This window comes from Panthera onca, chromosome A2, assembly GCF_046562875.1.
Source record: "Panthera onca isolate mPanOnc1 chromosome A2, mPanOnc1 haplotype 2, whole genome shotgun sequence".
Classification (NCBI taxonomy): domain Eukaryota; kingdom Metazoa; phylum Chordata; class Mammalia; order Carnivora; family Felidae; genus Panthera; species Panthera onca.
This window is the reverse complement of record NC_138340.1, coordinates 86340311-86357509: the sequence shown is the minus strand read 5'-3', so window position 1 is coordinate 86357509 and position 17199 is coordinate 86340311. Positions and strand designations below refer to the sequence as shown.

The window sequence follows — 17199 nt, the reverse complement described above, 5'->3', positions numbered from 1 at the left end:
TTAATCTGACAATTGTTAAACTCTGGTGATTTGCAGTAGGTAAAATAAAGCCTCTATGATTGAAAAGATAGGTAGACTTAGCATCCTAAATCTTTACTGATCTGATCCATGATCCCCAGTGATATTTATCTCGGATACCTTAAAAGTATGCATGCACCACTGAGTGAAATATAGCCACATTAAGATTCATTGGGGAAAAAAACGTGAACCTGGTAAAAATGTAGATTAGATTAGGTTCCATTTCTTGTAAGGATTCTGCCTTTTGGTTTTTGAAGCTTTCAAATTTTTTTTTGCATCTCTTTTGACAGTTTTCTAATGCTTTGTGCTGGTGTGCATATGCTCCTTTTGCAAGGATAGTTTAAACATCGCTTCTCAGTTTTCATGGAGTAGTGGCATGTATAACTCTTTCAGATTCCATATCCAGTCCTTTCTTTTCAGAAGCATTGCATGGTGCATTTGTTTAGAACTCAATGATATTCATTGAGTTTGGAAAATTCACTGGCATGATGTGGGTGTTTTATAGTTACCCAGCATAAAACATAGTGATCTTCATATGTAAGATACCATTTCATAATCTCTTAGAAGAGAAAAATACCCTATCAGCCTTTTCCCCAATTTGTTATTTTTATATCTAAATATATATATTTTTTAAGATAAAACACTTTATTTAAATATATACATACATATACAGTAGTATTTATTACATGCCTTTCTAATTCTGGTGATTTGAAAATTTCATATTACACATGGCATTTAAAGCAGCCCCAACACTTCTTGTGATCACACTTACCTGGATTGGGATTCTAATAGCTCTCATTCTTCCTTGTGCCAGGTCCTGGGACAGGTGGTTTACATGCATTCATCCTTCATGCAAACTAAAAATGCATCAGTCTTGTTTTGAGGATGTTTTCAGATTTATATTTTAACTTTTTTTGAATGTTTCAGTAATTTTCATCAGCAAGCAACCTCAATGCATTTTATTTAAGGAATGTCTAGTTTTGCATTTAAAATGTAATTGCGGTGGGGGGGGGGCACCTGGGTGGATCAGTCTGTCGAGCATCCTACTCCTAGTTTCCACTCGAGTCATGATGTCACAGTTCGTGAGTTTGAGCCCCGCATCGGGCTGGTGGTGCAGAGCCCGCTTGGGATTCTCTCGCTCTCCCTCTTTGCCCTTTCTTTACTCTCTCTCTCTCTCTGTTTCTCTCAAAATAAATAAAAACTTTAAAAAGTGTGTTTAAAATGTAATTTGAGGGCACCTGTGTGGCTTAGTAAATTAAGCATCAGACTTTGGCTCAGATCATTTCATGGTTCATGAGTTCCGGCCCTGCATCTGGCTCCATGCTGCCAGCACACTGGAGCGTTCTCTCTCCACCCGCCCCCCTCAAATAAATAAAATAAACTTCTAAAATGTCATGTAATAAGCAAGTTATTGCAGTGATCGATAACCCTTTTTGAGTTCATTCAGTTCACTTTTATGTGTTTCATTTCTCATTCATATTTGCTTTTGACTCGCTGTCCTAGTTACAAAATGTATATACATAGATAGTCCCACACTGGGCTGTGCACTGATGGTGTGAAGTCAGCTTAGGATTCTCTCCATCTTCCTCTCTCTGTCCCTCCCCGACTTGTCTTTTCTCTTTGTCGCAAAATAAATAAACTTAAAAAAAAAAGAAAGAACTAGAATTGTTTCTTTAGTGTTCTCTTGATGACTAATATTACCAATTTGCTTTTGATTTTAACTTCATAACATTCTTTATTAATGTATTGAATAAATTACCCCTGAAGAATTAATGCTATCGTCTTTCTGCACAGTAGAGCGAAGGAATTGTGACTTTTTAACTACCTGGAGAAATCTTTTGAATTCCTTTAAAAAAAATCTCTTATTTCTTCATCAAACGTAGTATGAAAAGCTAAAGTCATATGTTTCTGCAAGGACAATATGGCTGTTTATTCAATTCATAATTTAAAATTTTTATTCTTTTTGTTGTTAGGATTCAGTAAAACAAAGTTACAGTATTAAATTGAAGTCTCTACTGTGTAATTCAGCGTCTGTCCTCCAACTCCCACTTCCTTTCTAATACTAGGCATCCCCTCAGTACTTCCCTGAATCATATCATCTTCAAGGAAAAAATAGCAATGTAAACCAATTAACTTAGGAGACGCAACAGTGTTCTTACAGCCACTGTAACTGGATTCATTATTTAATATTCAGCCTGACCTTACAACCTGACCACAGCAATTAAGTCTGGATGAGGCTCGGCACCTTTTCTCTCTATTCATTATTCATTAATTGGGCATGCTCAGCTGGCAGCTGCTCTGCCGAATCTCCAGTTCTAATTGCTGCAAATGATTGACCAAAAAGGAGGCTTTCCTCTGAAGGGTCAGAACAGGTAACCAGCCTTAACTAATGCAGCACCCCAGAAGGCTTAGATTCCAGGGGTGAGCTAGTGGTCACATAGACTTTTCAGATGTAGTGACCAAGAGAGTCTATTTTAAATATAATATATGAATGGTCGTTATTTATGTTGAATGATGATGCCATGCCTAAAGGCGTGTATCCAAGATTTTATCAGAGAGTGGGATTACCAGTGAAACTTAAAAAAAAAAAAAAAAAAAAAAAAATCTGAAATCCGTAACGGCTACATTGTCAAAGTTGCAGATCCCTGGTGTAAATAATATCTATGATATAGTTGTGAAAAAGAAGAGGATGTGTTTAGAGGCAGAAATTTTAAAATACATACTGGAGAACTATACACCAGGCTATAGTCTCTAGGTATTAAAAATTTGTTGGGGCGCCTGGGTGGCTCAGTCGGTTAAGCATCCGACTTTGGCTCAGGTCATGATCTCGCGGTCCGTGAGTTTGAGCCCCGCGTCGGGCTCTGTGCTGACCGATCAGAGCCTGGAGCCTGTTTCAGATTCTGTGTCTCCCTCTCTCTCTGCCCCTCCCCCGTTCATGCTCTTTCTCTCTCTGTCTCAAAAATAAATAAACGTTAAAAAAAAAAATTAAAAAAAATTGTATCATCACACCAAACACCATTCATTTAACTGTTTCTTTTCATTAGTGAGATAGAAATACCAATCGGGGTACTTCTGTAGAAAGTTTCTATAGAGAGTCTCAGTAAACCATTCTTACTATGAACTAACTTTGTCACAGTGTTGTTGAACACAAAACATAACTGAGAGCAGGGGGAATTAAACCCGGCCACACTATGACTGTGAACGAAGTTTCTGGTTGAGAATGTTCAGTTGAATTGTGACAAAGTGGTTCATGTAGTTTCTACTGCAGTTTAGGTAAACTGTATACACTTTTAATTTCTGAGCATTTTGCTATCAGTAGAATTTTTAAAGTTTTCAGTTACTAACAAAATATTAAAAATAGATATTTTAGTATATGAGTACATTTGAGATATGTTAAATATTCAAGAGCCTCCTAGACTTACCATTTTGACTTTCCAAATTAATTTTGTTGATATGTGCTGCTTGTAAAATTGAATGGCCTACCCATCCAACATTTGCCTGTACTTTGGTCTCTGAGTGATCTAATCTATTATTCAATAACTGAAATTGTATTGAGATGACTAGTATGACAAACATACTTCTCATGTTTCACTTATGTGTTCTAATAAATGCATTCGAATTCCTTTAGAATAGACCTGGTTAGTTTCTTGTACACATTTATATGGGGTGGTCTGGAGAATTTGGGAGGAAAAATACTGGAAAGAGAAATGCTTATTTTTTTCTCTTGTGTGTTCTGTTAAACAAGGAAATCTTAATTCCGGGGGGGAAAATTTGTTTGAAATTTTTCATTAACACATTAAACAATACATGTTAAGTAGCTTTTCTCCAGATTGCTTTCCTCAGTCACTTTTTTTGTGTCTAAAATTTGCTGTATTTTCCATTATACCATATAATGCCATTATATATCAAGATAGGCAAAGACATAGCTTATGATGGGATCATCATAAGTTACAGTGATATCATAACTTTAGGGAAATAAATGAGTTGTGTTTAGAAATTAATATTCTTATGAAATTATTTGAGTTTATGGAAACCATAAAGGGGAGAACCACAGAGAGCAGCCATATTATTTTTTTCTTGATGTACTTAGCAACTGTGCATTAAAACTCGTCCAGGTACATGATTATACAAGTTGAAAAGTACATGATTTTTTTTTGAGAACTACATATTGTTTTAAAATTATCCCGAAAAGCTCTGTGTATGGTGATTTTAACATGCGAGGATCTCCATAAAGTGTATTTAAAATTTATTATTTTTAAGTGTGAGAGGATTCAGAAGAAATATAAGCAACTTTTACTTTAGTAAGATAATCATATAATGCTTAGTAGCACTCTACAAAGGACTTAAAACAAAAATTAATGTTCTGTTTTATTACAAATGCAGTGCATGTTCATTGTATTGTTAGAAAACAAGAGAACAGAAACATGGATATAGTCATATTGCATAACTACAAAACCACTGAAGTGCTTTTAACATTTACTATGTACTCATCCATTCATTTCTCCCTCTACCTCTCTTTCTCTCAAAATAATAGACCTTTTCTCCCTTTTTTCTTAACATTTACTTTTTAAGTGTAAAATCATCTTTAAACGTACACTGTTTATATGTGTATTCCCAATGTAATTACTCTCTTATATTACTTAACAATATAAAATTGTATCTGTGACAGTTATTATCACATTTTGCTATTGTTGATCACTGAACTTATTTGTAGTTTAGATACTAAATGACATTTCTATGAACATTAATATCAATAAATCCTCTCCTCCAGTCTGCCAACAGATATGTCTCAAATGACTGAATGAAATACTTGCACACATATATTCCCAGCCCTAATTCACACAGGTAGTTCATTATCCATCTGTCTATTATCTATCATCTGGTCCTTCTACTCTTCATATATTTCTAGTAAAACTCGCTAGAAATAGATGTAAATGAAATTTCTGGGAAAGATAGGCTTATGAAAAATCATGTGTTATTTTCAAAAACTATAGAAATGGGACTATAATTTTTTCAGGTCTGAAAATAACTGTAGTTTCTTTAGCTTGAAGGATCTGAATTTAAGATAGAGAATATTAGAATCAGCTGAGAGATTCTTTCAAAGGACATCCTCCTCATGTAATCAACATCTTTATTGGTGGGGCCTGAGTTTCCCCAAGGTGATTCTGATGTGCCCAATGAAATTAGCACAACACCTGTAGCCCAACATCACTTATTTAGAAGTCAGAAAACTGAAGGCCAAGGGATGGTGAGTGGCTCAAGTCCAAGAGGTTATTAATGCAAGCGGAATAGAGCCGAATCTCTAGGCCACCATGGTTCCCAATAGGCTTTTCAATGGCATTTTGTAAGTATGTTCTTTGTAAGTGGTATTATATGGAAAAAAATCTCAGGGTTGCATACATTTGGGAACGCTGGGTTAATCTCTGGAGTGAGGCCTCTCTCAAGAGTCTTTAATGATGTGCCAGTGAGGTTAGTACTCTCTTACTGGAACAACATTTCCCTAACTTAAGTCCGCATGGCACTGACCCCTAGAGTATCTTGAGGGATTAGTGTCTTTCGAAATGTCTTCTGACAAGTATTACTCCCCTACTACCATTTCCATTCCTCTCATGAAACTGTGTTCTACATGGAGGGTAAAAAAATAGGTGTTTGTTAATATGCTTGTTACTAATCAACCCTAAGTTTTTCATGAGTAGGTTCCAAATAAAAATGCCTAATTGCAACTGTTGATATTTTAAGCAGGGGAGCCCCAATTTTAGCAAGTAACAGAATCACCTGGAGGGTTTGTTACCCTGAAGATTGCTCAGCCCCTCCCTGGCTCATTACGTCTGGGGTGGGGCCCGAGAGCACACATTTTGAAAAATTTCAGCGGCTATTGCTGCTGCTTCTCCAAGGACCATACTCTGAGAAACCATTGCTTTAAAATAAATGTTGAGATTTCTCAGAATATTTTCAGGGGAGAAAAATAGCCATGTCATTTTTTCGCTGGTGTCCTCTTTACCTTCATCCTCTTATTGAAAATCATTTGTTTTAATGTGCCCCCTTTCACAAGTCAGTAGCTCTCAGGAGCCGACAATGGAGTGTGAATTTTCACATGTGTTAAAATCCATGGTTGAATCTAAGGCCAAATCTCAGTTATCCTTTTCATTCTTTATAACCATTGCAATGAAGGCTGGTATGTTAGGTTCAGAATTCGCTTTGCTCTATGGTTTCTATTTTCCTTATGTTTCTTCTCTCTCCTTTCGTCATTCTACACATACCTACCCTTCTTGTAAAAAAGGGTATGATCAATGATTCCTGTATGAAAGTATTTTGCCAATTTTTAGACTTGAAGCACTTCTCTTATTTTTTTATATTCCGTTTGCTTATGGGGTAGTTATTAATCATGGCTTTTGCGTAAATAAAAACAGTGATGAGTTCCCAAATATTTTTGTCAATGACAGATTTCTGTAAAATCCATCAGAATACTCCATCACAGTATTCACATGTGCACTTACACGTACATACATAGTCATAACTAAAACACAAGTTTCACAACATAGTTCTTCATCGTAATATATAGAGTGTACTTGTATATATAGTTTAAACGCTTCCCTTAAAAAAATGGTTTGTTGTAAAGTTGGTCCTAACCAACTTGAACGTTCATTTTAAAAATATTTTGGTTTATAGTACTTGTGAAATTGATTTCATTACCTAATGATAGATTGGACTGGGAGCTTTGGGCCCCAATTTTTTTAAAGACCGTATTGTTCATATGTATGTCTAAATATTTCCGGTGTTGAGAAAAAAAATTACACCTGTGTTTGTTAAAGTATCTCATACTAATGTGTTATTTGGTCATGTACATGTTCAGACCCGGATGGAAAGTTTGATACAGTTAGTTCTTTCTAAACCTGCTGACTTGATGTTGTTGGTACTTTCTACCAGGCTTCTTAGGGAATTTTCTGGTCATCCAATTAAGTCTTTCGTTGATTCTTTGCATCACTGCAGTGTGCAGCCAAAAAGAATCAAATGTGATTTGTTTTCATTTTGAGGAGATTACCTTTGGAATACGGAATACAGACTCTACTACTGAGTTGAAAATAGAAGTCCGAACTTAATTTAAAACCAGGGAAGAGTCTAAAACACCTATATTTGACCTGGAAAAAAAAAAATCTAACGCAATTAACAAAAACAGCAACAAAAAATGTTAGAGAGATACATTTTGGATAAATGAGTGAAATTCTCATTTTCCTGCCAGGGGAGGGCAATAAGGTAATTCAGTATCAAAAGCCTAGTTTGAGTAGAGAGAAAATTAATCTTCAAACTTAAATTTCTATGGGTTTTTCTTGCATCATTATCGATTGAACTTTACCTCCTACCTCAGGAGACAAAATGGTTGTAGTTAGGATTTAATTGTGCTTAGTTATAACAGATCTTTTCTAGTATACTTTATTTTTAAAACAAAAATTGATTGAACTGGAAAACCTGCAAAAATAAGGGAACATGATATAAAAGAATCCTTCATTGCTCCCTTTTTTGCAGATGTTTACCATAAGTTGTCAAACCAAGAATTACCCTCAACTGCATGATATAAATTTAGTAGCATAGACCGTGAACTATATATCAGTGGGTAATTTTAATTCAGTTATATTTAAAGGAATTTATCCTGTTCTGTAAATGCACATTTTAATACATACTGCATGTGAAAAAGCCCTCATCCCCTCAGGATGATCCTGAGTGACTCCAACATTGAGGAAATGAGAGAAGTTATATTTTAATGTGAATAATATAAAGATAAAGCTAATGTTAATACCTGAGTATAATTTGTGTGTCTCATGTCAGCATGGTACTATGTTTTACTTACTTTTGCAACGTTTTTTTCCAGCTGGATTCTTTTTATTGTGATGTATTTGACATATAACATATCAGTTTCAGCTGTACAACATAATTATTTGTATTTGTATTGCAAAATGAGTACAACATTAAGTCTGTGAGTTAGATGTCATCATCGTACTCTATTTTGAAATATTCCTGTAGATGTCTTTTTTTGGAAGATGATACTTTTGGCAAATGAAGACCTGAATGTGAGAGTATTTGTTATCTTAAGTTTAATATTCTTTTTATTGTCTATCTTTTCTGGTATAGCCTGAAAAAAATGAGAGTGAGCCAGGCAGCCAAAGGATAAAACCTGTTTTTATTGACGATGCTAATTTTGGACGACAGATATCCTATCAACATGCAGCGGTCCATATCCCCACTGACATCTATGAGGGCTGTAAGTAAAAGAACTTGAACAACTCTTGGAATACCATGCTCTTGTCTGTCCTTTGTATCTCCTGTTTGGGGGAGAAAAGGAACAAATTTTGTTGAGATGTCATTGAAGAGTCCGTGGTAAACTCTCTGTGAAAGAAGAAATGGGGTGTCCATTAGCAGTTTACGTTCAGAGAGCTGCACTATGTGAATATTTGTAGGAGAGTATGCATCCAGTGGGCATGTCCTTCTGCTTTGGTTGAATAGGTCATTGTGCCTTCCCAGGGGCCATGAAAACTGAAAACTAATAAATTTATTTTCTTAAAAATACAAACTATATAGCACAAATGTGCACAAATACAAATATACCTAGACAAACTGTAAAGGGAGATAGTGATACATTTTAGACCTGCCACTTCTCATCACATCATGTGTGTGTGTGTGTGTGTGTGTGTGTGTGTGTGTGTGTGTGTGTCTGTCTCCCTTACCCTAGGATATAGGTAAAAAATATCTCCCTCTCAGTACATGGTGGGCTCAAGATGAAACGAAATGCTAGGGAAAGACTAATGATAATAGAGAACCGGGAAATGGAAGACTTGCTTGAGAAGGCTTCCCCGAGAGAAAGGAAGGGCAGTAAGTTGCTTAGGAAAACACAGGGTAGGACGCTTGTACCCTGTATTAACAAGGGCAGAGCCTGAGTGAGAATGCTGACTACAAATCCTGCAAGTACAATCTGTATCTCTGAGGACCACCCATGACCCAGAAGGCGGGGCCTTTGTTCACTCCTAGTTCTGTTCCTCCATGTTCACCATTCTCTAACCAGTTTGTATTCTGCCTTCCCACATAAGTAAGTAGTAAGAAGAAAGGACCATTTGAGATTTTTAAAGCTGTGTTTCTTCTATTACCCTTTATTACAGAGGCTATAGACTGAATTGGGTATCCAGAACTCTCTGGGTTCCGACCAGATGGCCTAGTTCAAAGCTAAATTTTTGCAGTTTTTGGTTTTTTTTCCTTTGTAAATCCTTTAAATTTCAGGGCATTTTCTCACCTGTAAAATAGGGTAAAATGACTAAACTGATTTGAGGATAAAGTAAGTTCATACACTTGTTTTCATAATAGTGCCAACCTAGTAGTATAGTAAGTGATATGTAAATGTTTCTTGTTACTGTTTATTACAATTCAAGTTTATTTAAGCAGAGCGAATTAAGTACAGGGATTAATAATATAAGTTATAATTTATACTTTGGATTTCCTGTGAGATTATTGTTTAAAAGGGCATTTTAAATGCATGTAAGGTTCTTTTTGTAACATAAATTTCAACTTGATCAGATTATTCACTCTGTTTGTTTTTAATTTTTAAAGTACATATTGTTCCTATCAGTTGTTTGAAGATATTAAATGTATGACTTCTCTCTATTGATCATAGAAACAGAATTGTCTAGGTAGTTTCTGTTGTTACATGAGAATTAAACATAATCAGACTCCCTTACAATCCAGCACTATTAATTCTAAGTCCTTTTAGAAATTACCTGGGATTTAGGTTCACATACTTTTTTTTTAACTTCAACCATTATGTACTTTGTAAAAATAGTTTTCTAACTGTGTGCTTTTTAAAAGAAATATCTTGATCTTTGCAACTGTATTTTTATTTATTTATTTATTTATTTATTTATTTATTTATTTATTTTTATGTTTTACTGTATTTTTGAGAGGTGGGGAGGAGCAGAGAGAGAGAGACACAGAATGCAAAGCAGGCTCCAGGCTCTGAGCTGTCAGCATGGAGCCCGATGTGGGGCTCGAACTCACAAACCCTGAGATCTTGATCCGAGTCAAAGTCGGACACTTAACCGACTGAGCCACCCAGGTGCCCCATGACTGTATTTTGTAACTATTACAACTATTTAGACAGTATTTAGCTATATGATTGTGTTTCCCTTTTTTAAAAAATTACTTCATCTACCTTATTTCAAATTTTTTATCACCTATTGTTTGTTGGGTATGCCAACAAAATAATCTTACTTTAAGATTATATCTTTCTATTGAATTCATATTAGAAGAACACACTGGCTGGATATAGAACTTTTGAGTCACAATATTTTTCTGTCAGTTGTCTGTGGATATCATGGCACTGGTTTTTCTGACCTGTATTACTGTGTTGAAGAAACTTGAGGCCAACTTGAGTGTTTTCAGTTTGGTAGAAAGCTTTCATGATTGTGTTTCTATTTTGTTGTCTCCTATTTGGGGATTGCCTTCCTTATTCCTGAAAATCATTATCCATACCAAGAAGATACTCAAAGTCAGTGATTTTGTTTTTAATAATCTTTGTAACACTTTAAAATATGTATTAAATGAAAAACTTGCATGTGAAAGAAATTAACGCAAACACTACTATGACTGAAACAAATATGACATGAATAGAACCCTGCCTACTTAATTCCTTTTGGTCTTGAAGGGAAAGTCTTCTTTTTGTCCAGTTTCAGTAGTCAAGAGGGATTCTCTGAGCAAGTTCATAGATTGCTGCCATTCCCAAAGGAAAGAAAAATAAGGTTAACAGCATTGTGGTTTTAATCTCATGTGGATCTAGCAGTTTGGGGAAGTGGGATGCGTGTTTTGGGGAACTTTGCCTCACTCCTGATTCTATCCACTTCCCCCACGTTTGGTATGGTAGCCAGAGCCACTGGTCTGTTGCACAGCTCTTTGCAGTACATGGGCACCCTGGGCTAGTATAAGCTGGGAAGAGGAGGGCTTGAGCATACTTACTGATGTGCATGGCACAGGAGATGCCTCTATATGGCCTGGAACTTACTTCCTGCTCTGGATGACGCATGAGATACCATTTCAGATCCAGTATGGCATAGACTCACTATACGCCACTGAGTACTCAGTGGCTTTCTCATCCCATTTGCCATCCCTTCATATATAGAAAATGAGGCTCTTCATACTTTCTCCCACTTATATTCCTATGAAACAGTCCATTTTTTTCCACTCTGTAGAAAACTTCCTTGCAGTTCAGATTGTCTAATAGGGATTATTGAGAAATCCTCAAATTGTTCATTAAATACTCAAGGAAAGATATTTGTACTTTATACATTTTTAAAACAGTTTTTTTCCCCTCTAAAAATCGTATGCCATGGTGGCAAATTTTAATAAAGCATACTTATTTAACATACAAAATGGAAGCCGCCAGCACTCACACCTCTTGTAGCCAATCATAATTAACAGTTTGGGGCCATAGTCCTATTGAATACCTTGAAATGAAGAAACAAATCATCCAAATGAGATTTTCCACATTCCTTTTCAACTTGCTTTTTCTTCAACTTAGAGACTCTTGTTATACTATTAGAAGGCTGAAGATAAGAGAAAGCTTTCTCTTCAGGAGATTACCCAGAAAAATAAAGACAAAGTCACTTTCCTTAGTTTTTCAATGAGGTGATCTTTAAGAAATACGTGAAAAATATTTTTATCATTTTTCCATAGATAATTAGCACCTAATTCACCTGGCTAGTAAATTACCTTATGCATGCATTTTGTGAACAGGGGTCCAAGGACTCCACAGTTGCGTTGGCCTGGTTAAATACTAACAACCTATTTTTTGTTTGTTTGTTTTTTTGAGTTTAGTAGTTGGTTGATTCCATGCTTCCCTTTTAAAATGTATTCTCTAATTTATTTACTATAACTTTGTTAATTTTGAAGAAGGGGACCCTGAAGCACTCTTGAATGAAAGGTCATATTATTAAGAATGGGATCAGACTTCAAATAAAGTCTAATTCCAATCTTTATATTTTTAACTACTATGATAAATGAAATTCCTGATATTTTACTTTTGAGTTAATTTTAACTTTGTTACTTTGGGAGTAAGAATTGGGAGACAGAATTGTCCATTGGAGTTAAGATAATACGCTTTGCATGATAATCTTTACTTTCTTACTCTTCTATTTGAAATTTTGTTTTGTTTTGTTTTAGTTAAAGTCACGTAGTTTAAGTCTTCATCTCTTATATGCTGGAACAGACATGAAAAATGACACAAAGATTAACCATAATTTTTTTAAGAATATCGTGACATGGTACACCGTTTTTTGTTTTGTTTTTAGTATTCTACAAAAGAGGTTATAATTTTATTCATGTTTTCCTTTCCCATTTAGAATGAACTATTTGTACACATCTGTAGAAGATTATTTTAATTAGTCTCAGGGAATAAAACATACTTTGATTTTGAAAATAAGATAAAATATTTAAATAGGTGTTTTCAGAAATCCTAAGACCTATTTTGGAATATGTCATAATTAAAAAAAAAAAAAAAAAAAAAAAAAAGAAGCTCTGTCTTGCATTATTTGGTTAGTCTCATTTATCTTAATATTGGCTTCTCCTCCTTTGCTGAAATCTCATCAGGAAGACGCTGACCTTGCCTGGCCTGTAGTCTTTTAAAATTCATATCCCATGTTATGAACTGTGTGAGTAAATGACACAGGAGTAAAATCAGAAATGTCAACAAGATCTTGAAAATTTAATAATTACTGGGACTCTTCATGCAGCTCATCAGAACCTATCAGATTCACAGGATTGTTCTAGGTTTCTGAATTTAATAAATGTGAAAGCTTACTTTAATTGAAGGCTTAGCTGAAGGAAACAGCCACTTCTTTTACTAAGACAGTTGTGTGACTATATTCTCATAAGGAATCTTCTGTTCTAATTTCTCAAAGGCAATTACTTTTTAAAGTCCCAGGAATTGAAATGTGATTATCTTTGCTCATTGATATATTTAAAGTTTTAGAGTGGTACATTTAATTAGAACCATATCTGAAAGTGTTCACTTTTGAGAATTTCACTGGTTGGTACTTAGATTTTAGAGGGCATTGAAACCATACTTGATTTTCAGATCTAATTTATCTGTTGGGCTGGTAAAAACACAAACATAGAAACTAGGAAAAGAAGGACTATTTAGACAATGTGGTTTTAATCACAAAAATTTATTATTTTTTTAAATCATTTTAGATGCAAGTATAGGGAATGTCTTCATAGGATGCTCGATAGTCATTTATCAATAGAAATTCATATTTATTTATAAAATTATTACGGTTCTAAAAGACTATCCAATAACAGGGAACATAGTAACCGCCAAGATGCATAACATTTTCAGGCACTACATACTTTTGTCCTAATCTTACGTTGTCATGTAAGCAAAGAAATTACTTCCATTTTAGGAATTGAAAAATAAAGTTTTACCACTAAGGAGTATCCATTTTGATAAAAGAAGACACAATTTTAAGGAATTGTGTTGCCTTTTAAAGTCTCCTATGCGTTACTAATTATACTTGCTTTAAATTGAACTGCTTATAATGACTAATACTGGCATTGTAATGTATCTTTTTTAAAATATTGACAGAGAGTGAGTGAGTGAGTGAGTGTGTGTTTGTGTGTGTTGGGGAAGGGCAGAGAGAGAGAGAATCTCAAGCAGGCTCCCCACTATCAGTGCAGAGCCGGATGCAGGGCTCGAACTCATGAACTGTTAGATCATGACCTGTGCCGAAATCAAGAGTTGGACATTTAACTGACTGAGTGACACACGCTCCCCTGCAATTTATCTTGATGTTGATTTCTTTTATCTTTCAAAATATAGTTGCAGTATCTCAAATGATGCCAATATAAACATTGGAGGAAAAAGGTATCCTCCCTTTGCTGATAATTGTAGAACTAGCTTTTCACAATCTCTTATAAATCTTGACAACTAATCTCTGCCAAATATGGAGATTATGTAATTATAGAATGCTGATTAATAGTTTACATTGAATAGTTTACATTGTTTTAAACTCTTTTATAGATTTAGAAAGTTAATATTTTAATAGATTGGCATCCTCGGAATAAATAAGGCTGTCTGACTTCACAGCTCTGAGGGTTGTAAAGATGATGCATCCCACAACCCAAAAATATTCATAGAAAAATGACTCTAATACTGTAATATAATATAAAATAAGAAAGAAAATACAAAACAAAAAGAAAGATAAATTAACCTGCACTTACTTTGAAAACCTTCGTGGCTGGTGTGAGGGAAACAAAAGAGAGGAGGCTTGTTGGAAAGTTGTAGGACGACTTACACTATAATGGAATCACTGCTATGTTTTGGCTCAATGGAATCTTTTTCTGCATGGGGGCCACTGTATATGCTCACATGGATGGTGATTACAGTAGGGTATTAATGAACTCTTGTCATATACTGTATTCAATGTAACTGGCAATAAGGCAGCAGAGGAAAAGGTCTCTTATCTGTAGTCAGCCTGACCTAGAATGAAGCGAAACATTCATAAGCTTATTTTGGTATGGAAAAGCCAAGTGCTGTCTGTAGGTGCTTTGAAGTGACAAAAAATACATTAGGGTCAGTTGTGGGCACCTTCCAATGTTGTAAAACATCACTGATTTCTGCCACACCCCCACAGCCTGAACATGAGAGATGATCACCCACAATCCTGCAGTGAGAGAGAGAGAGAGAGAGAGAGAGAGAGAGAGAGAGAGAGAATCAGTTGTGATCATATGACGTTTGGCAAGACATTGCCGTATTGCATTGATACATTGCAAGACATCACTCTTTCATCAAGTTAAAATTTATTATACACGTTTGTTCATCTTGCAGAATACTCACAGAACAAGATACTCTCAATCCAAGTTTTTACTTTATAATAAAGTTTACTTATTTGTTTTGAAAGAGAAGGAGAGAGTGAGCTGGGGAGGGGCACAGAGAGAGGGGGGGAGAGAGAGAGAATTATAAGCAGGCTCCACACTATCAGTGCAGAGCCTGATGTGGGGCTTGAACTCACTAACTGCAAGATCATGACCTCAGCCAAAATTGAGTCAGACACTTAAATGAATGAGCCATCCAGGCACCCCTATAACAAAGTATTATAAAGTGTAAGAAAATGGATGGTGGTGACCCACATGGAGTCAGTGGTAGGCTAATTATAGAATAAATTGGAAACCTATTCAAGTTTCTGGCCAAAGATAATACTTCAGGCTGTATCCTTTCTATAAAACTTTTGAGGAATAAATGCTTGGAAGTTTAAAAAAGGTTACTAGAACACATTAATATATGAAAAGAGTATTAAACCATGTGACTGCTTATACAAAATAAAAATTGCACAAAAAAGAAGTAAAAAAAAAAAAAAGATAATAGTACAGTCTCATGAATAATTTTACATTCAAAAGAAAACATTTACCAAGTAGTGATGAAGAATAATGCATGATGACAAAATACATGGCTTAGATGTCTGATAGTGTTATATAATATATCAATTGATGCATATTAAGCATTCCATAAAGTCTTAGGCCTTTATTTATCTATCTGTCTATTTATTTATTTATTTACAATTTTGAAAGAGTGCGAATGGGGGAGAGATAATGAGGGGACAGAAGATCCGAAGCGCTGTGCTGACAGCAGTGAGCCCAACTTGGGGCTCACACTCACAAATGGTGAGATCACAACCTGAGCCAAAGTTGGATGCTCGACCACCTGAAACACCCAGGTGCCCCTTAGGCCTATTTTTATTAAAATGTAATCAAAATACCACTGCCAGCACCAAAAATTCTCCACATACTAGACATGGAAGTTATTTTCATAATTTTCCGAAACCTATCAACTGGAAGGTCATAGCAGACGTCAGTATATTATTAGTCTCTTTTAAGTTAAGAATAATGTAGGAATGGATGCCTGTCATCTTGGCTGCTATGTACAACATGACATTGGAGAGTGCACTCACCTCAGTAAGACAAGATTGGAGATAAGCTATAAATACTGGAAGTATACAGTCAAAATTGTGTAAGAATTTTAAGGGAAGGAACTTAAAAGCTTTTGAGGAAATGAAGTCTTATTTTAGTAAGAAGGCTACTTATAGATAATAGTAAGTCATTTCTTGATTATTAGCAATAATAAGAAAATATTATGAGAACTCTATCATAGTCCATATAAGACCATTAAAAATTTTAGATTATATCTGAAATCTAGACAATGAACATGAGAATATTTTTCAGCATATTTTTTCCAAAAAGAATGTACTTTGTATTAACATCCCATTATTTTTTCCAAGCTCATAATTTTTTTAGTGATTATTGTAATTGACTCAGATTTTATACGATTGGTGATTTTGATGATTATTCTCATTTAATCTAATTATTTTATATTAGTAGAAAAAATAGTTTGGGGGTGCCTGGGTGGCTCAGTTAAGCATCCGATTTTGGCTCAGGTCATTATCTCAGGGTTCATGAGTTTGAGCCCTGCATCAGGCTCTGTGCTGACAGCTTAGAGCCTGGAGCCTGCTACAGATTCTGTGTCTCCTGTCTGCCCCTCACCTATTTATGCGCGCTCGTTCTCGCTGTCTTTCTCAATAAATAAATAAATAAGCATTAAAATCATTAAAAAATGGTCTTAACCTTCAAATACCAGAATTCTAAACACTATGTGTAATCATGGGTAAGTGTAAAGTAAGCATTCATTTCACTGAGCTTCAGTTGTGATTCATGGACAAGAATACAGAGACTAAGAGAAGTGGATGCCTACCATTGAATTACTTGTTCAAATTCTTCATCTCAAAACAAAATAATATACTTCACTTGGTTATGGTGGGAATTATATGTGGCAAATAATGTTAGGAGTCTGTCAAATAGGAAATGCTTCCATATTCCTATGTTTAATATCCCAAAAGAGCAAAGTAATACAAAGCTGAATACAAAGGTATCATTTTTTTAGGGATTCAAATTATTAACATATGTTATCACTCTAAAGTATATCAGATTTAAGTTTTTATGATTAAAAATAATTTTAAGTTAATGTTTTAACTGTTAGAATCAATAATCACATATTAGAGATCAAAACAAGCTTTCAATTAATTAGTCTAAATTTTGTAGGATGGTAACTCATTCTTGTTAAAATTTCTGGTTAGTCTACCATGACCTGACTTGAGAGCA

At 34.9% G+C, this 17199-nt stretch overlaps 1 protein-coding gene across 9 annotated transcripts in view; it reads left to right on the top strand.

Annotated features, from left to right (window-relative positions):
* CACNA2D1 (calcium voltage-gated channel auxiliary subunit alpha2delta 1) overlaps nucleotides 1-17199 on the top strand; it is a 499516-nt gene that overhangs the window by 313325 nt on the left and 168992 nt on the right. For all 9 annotated transcript variants that reach the window (XM_060632338.3, XM_078442515.2, XM_060632340.3 and 6 more), the window contains one exon: nucleotides 8146-8275. In XM_060632338.3, the coding sequence (XP_060488321.1) occupies nucleotides 8146-8275 (130 nt within the window). The remainder of the gene's footprint in view (nucleotides 1-8145; nucleotides 8276-17199) is intronic.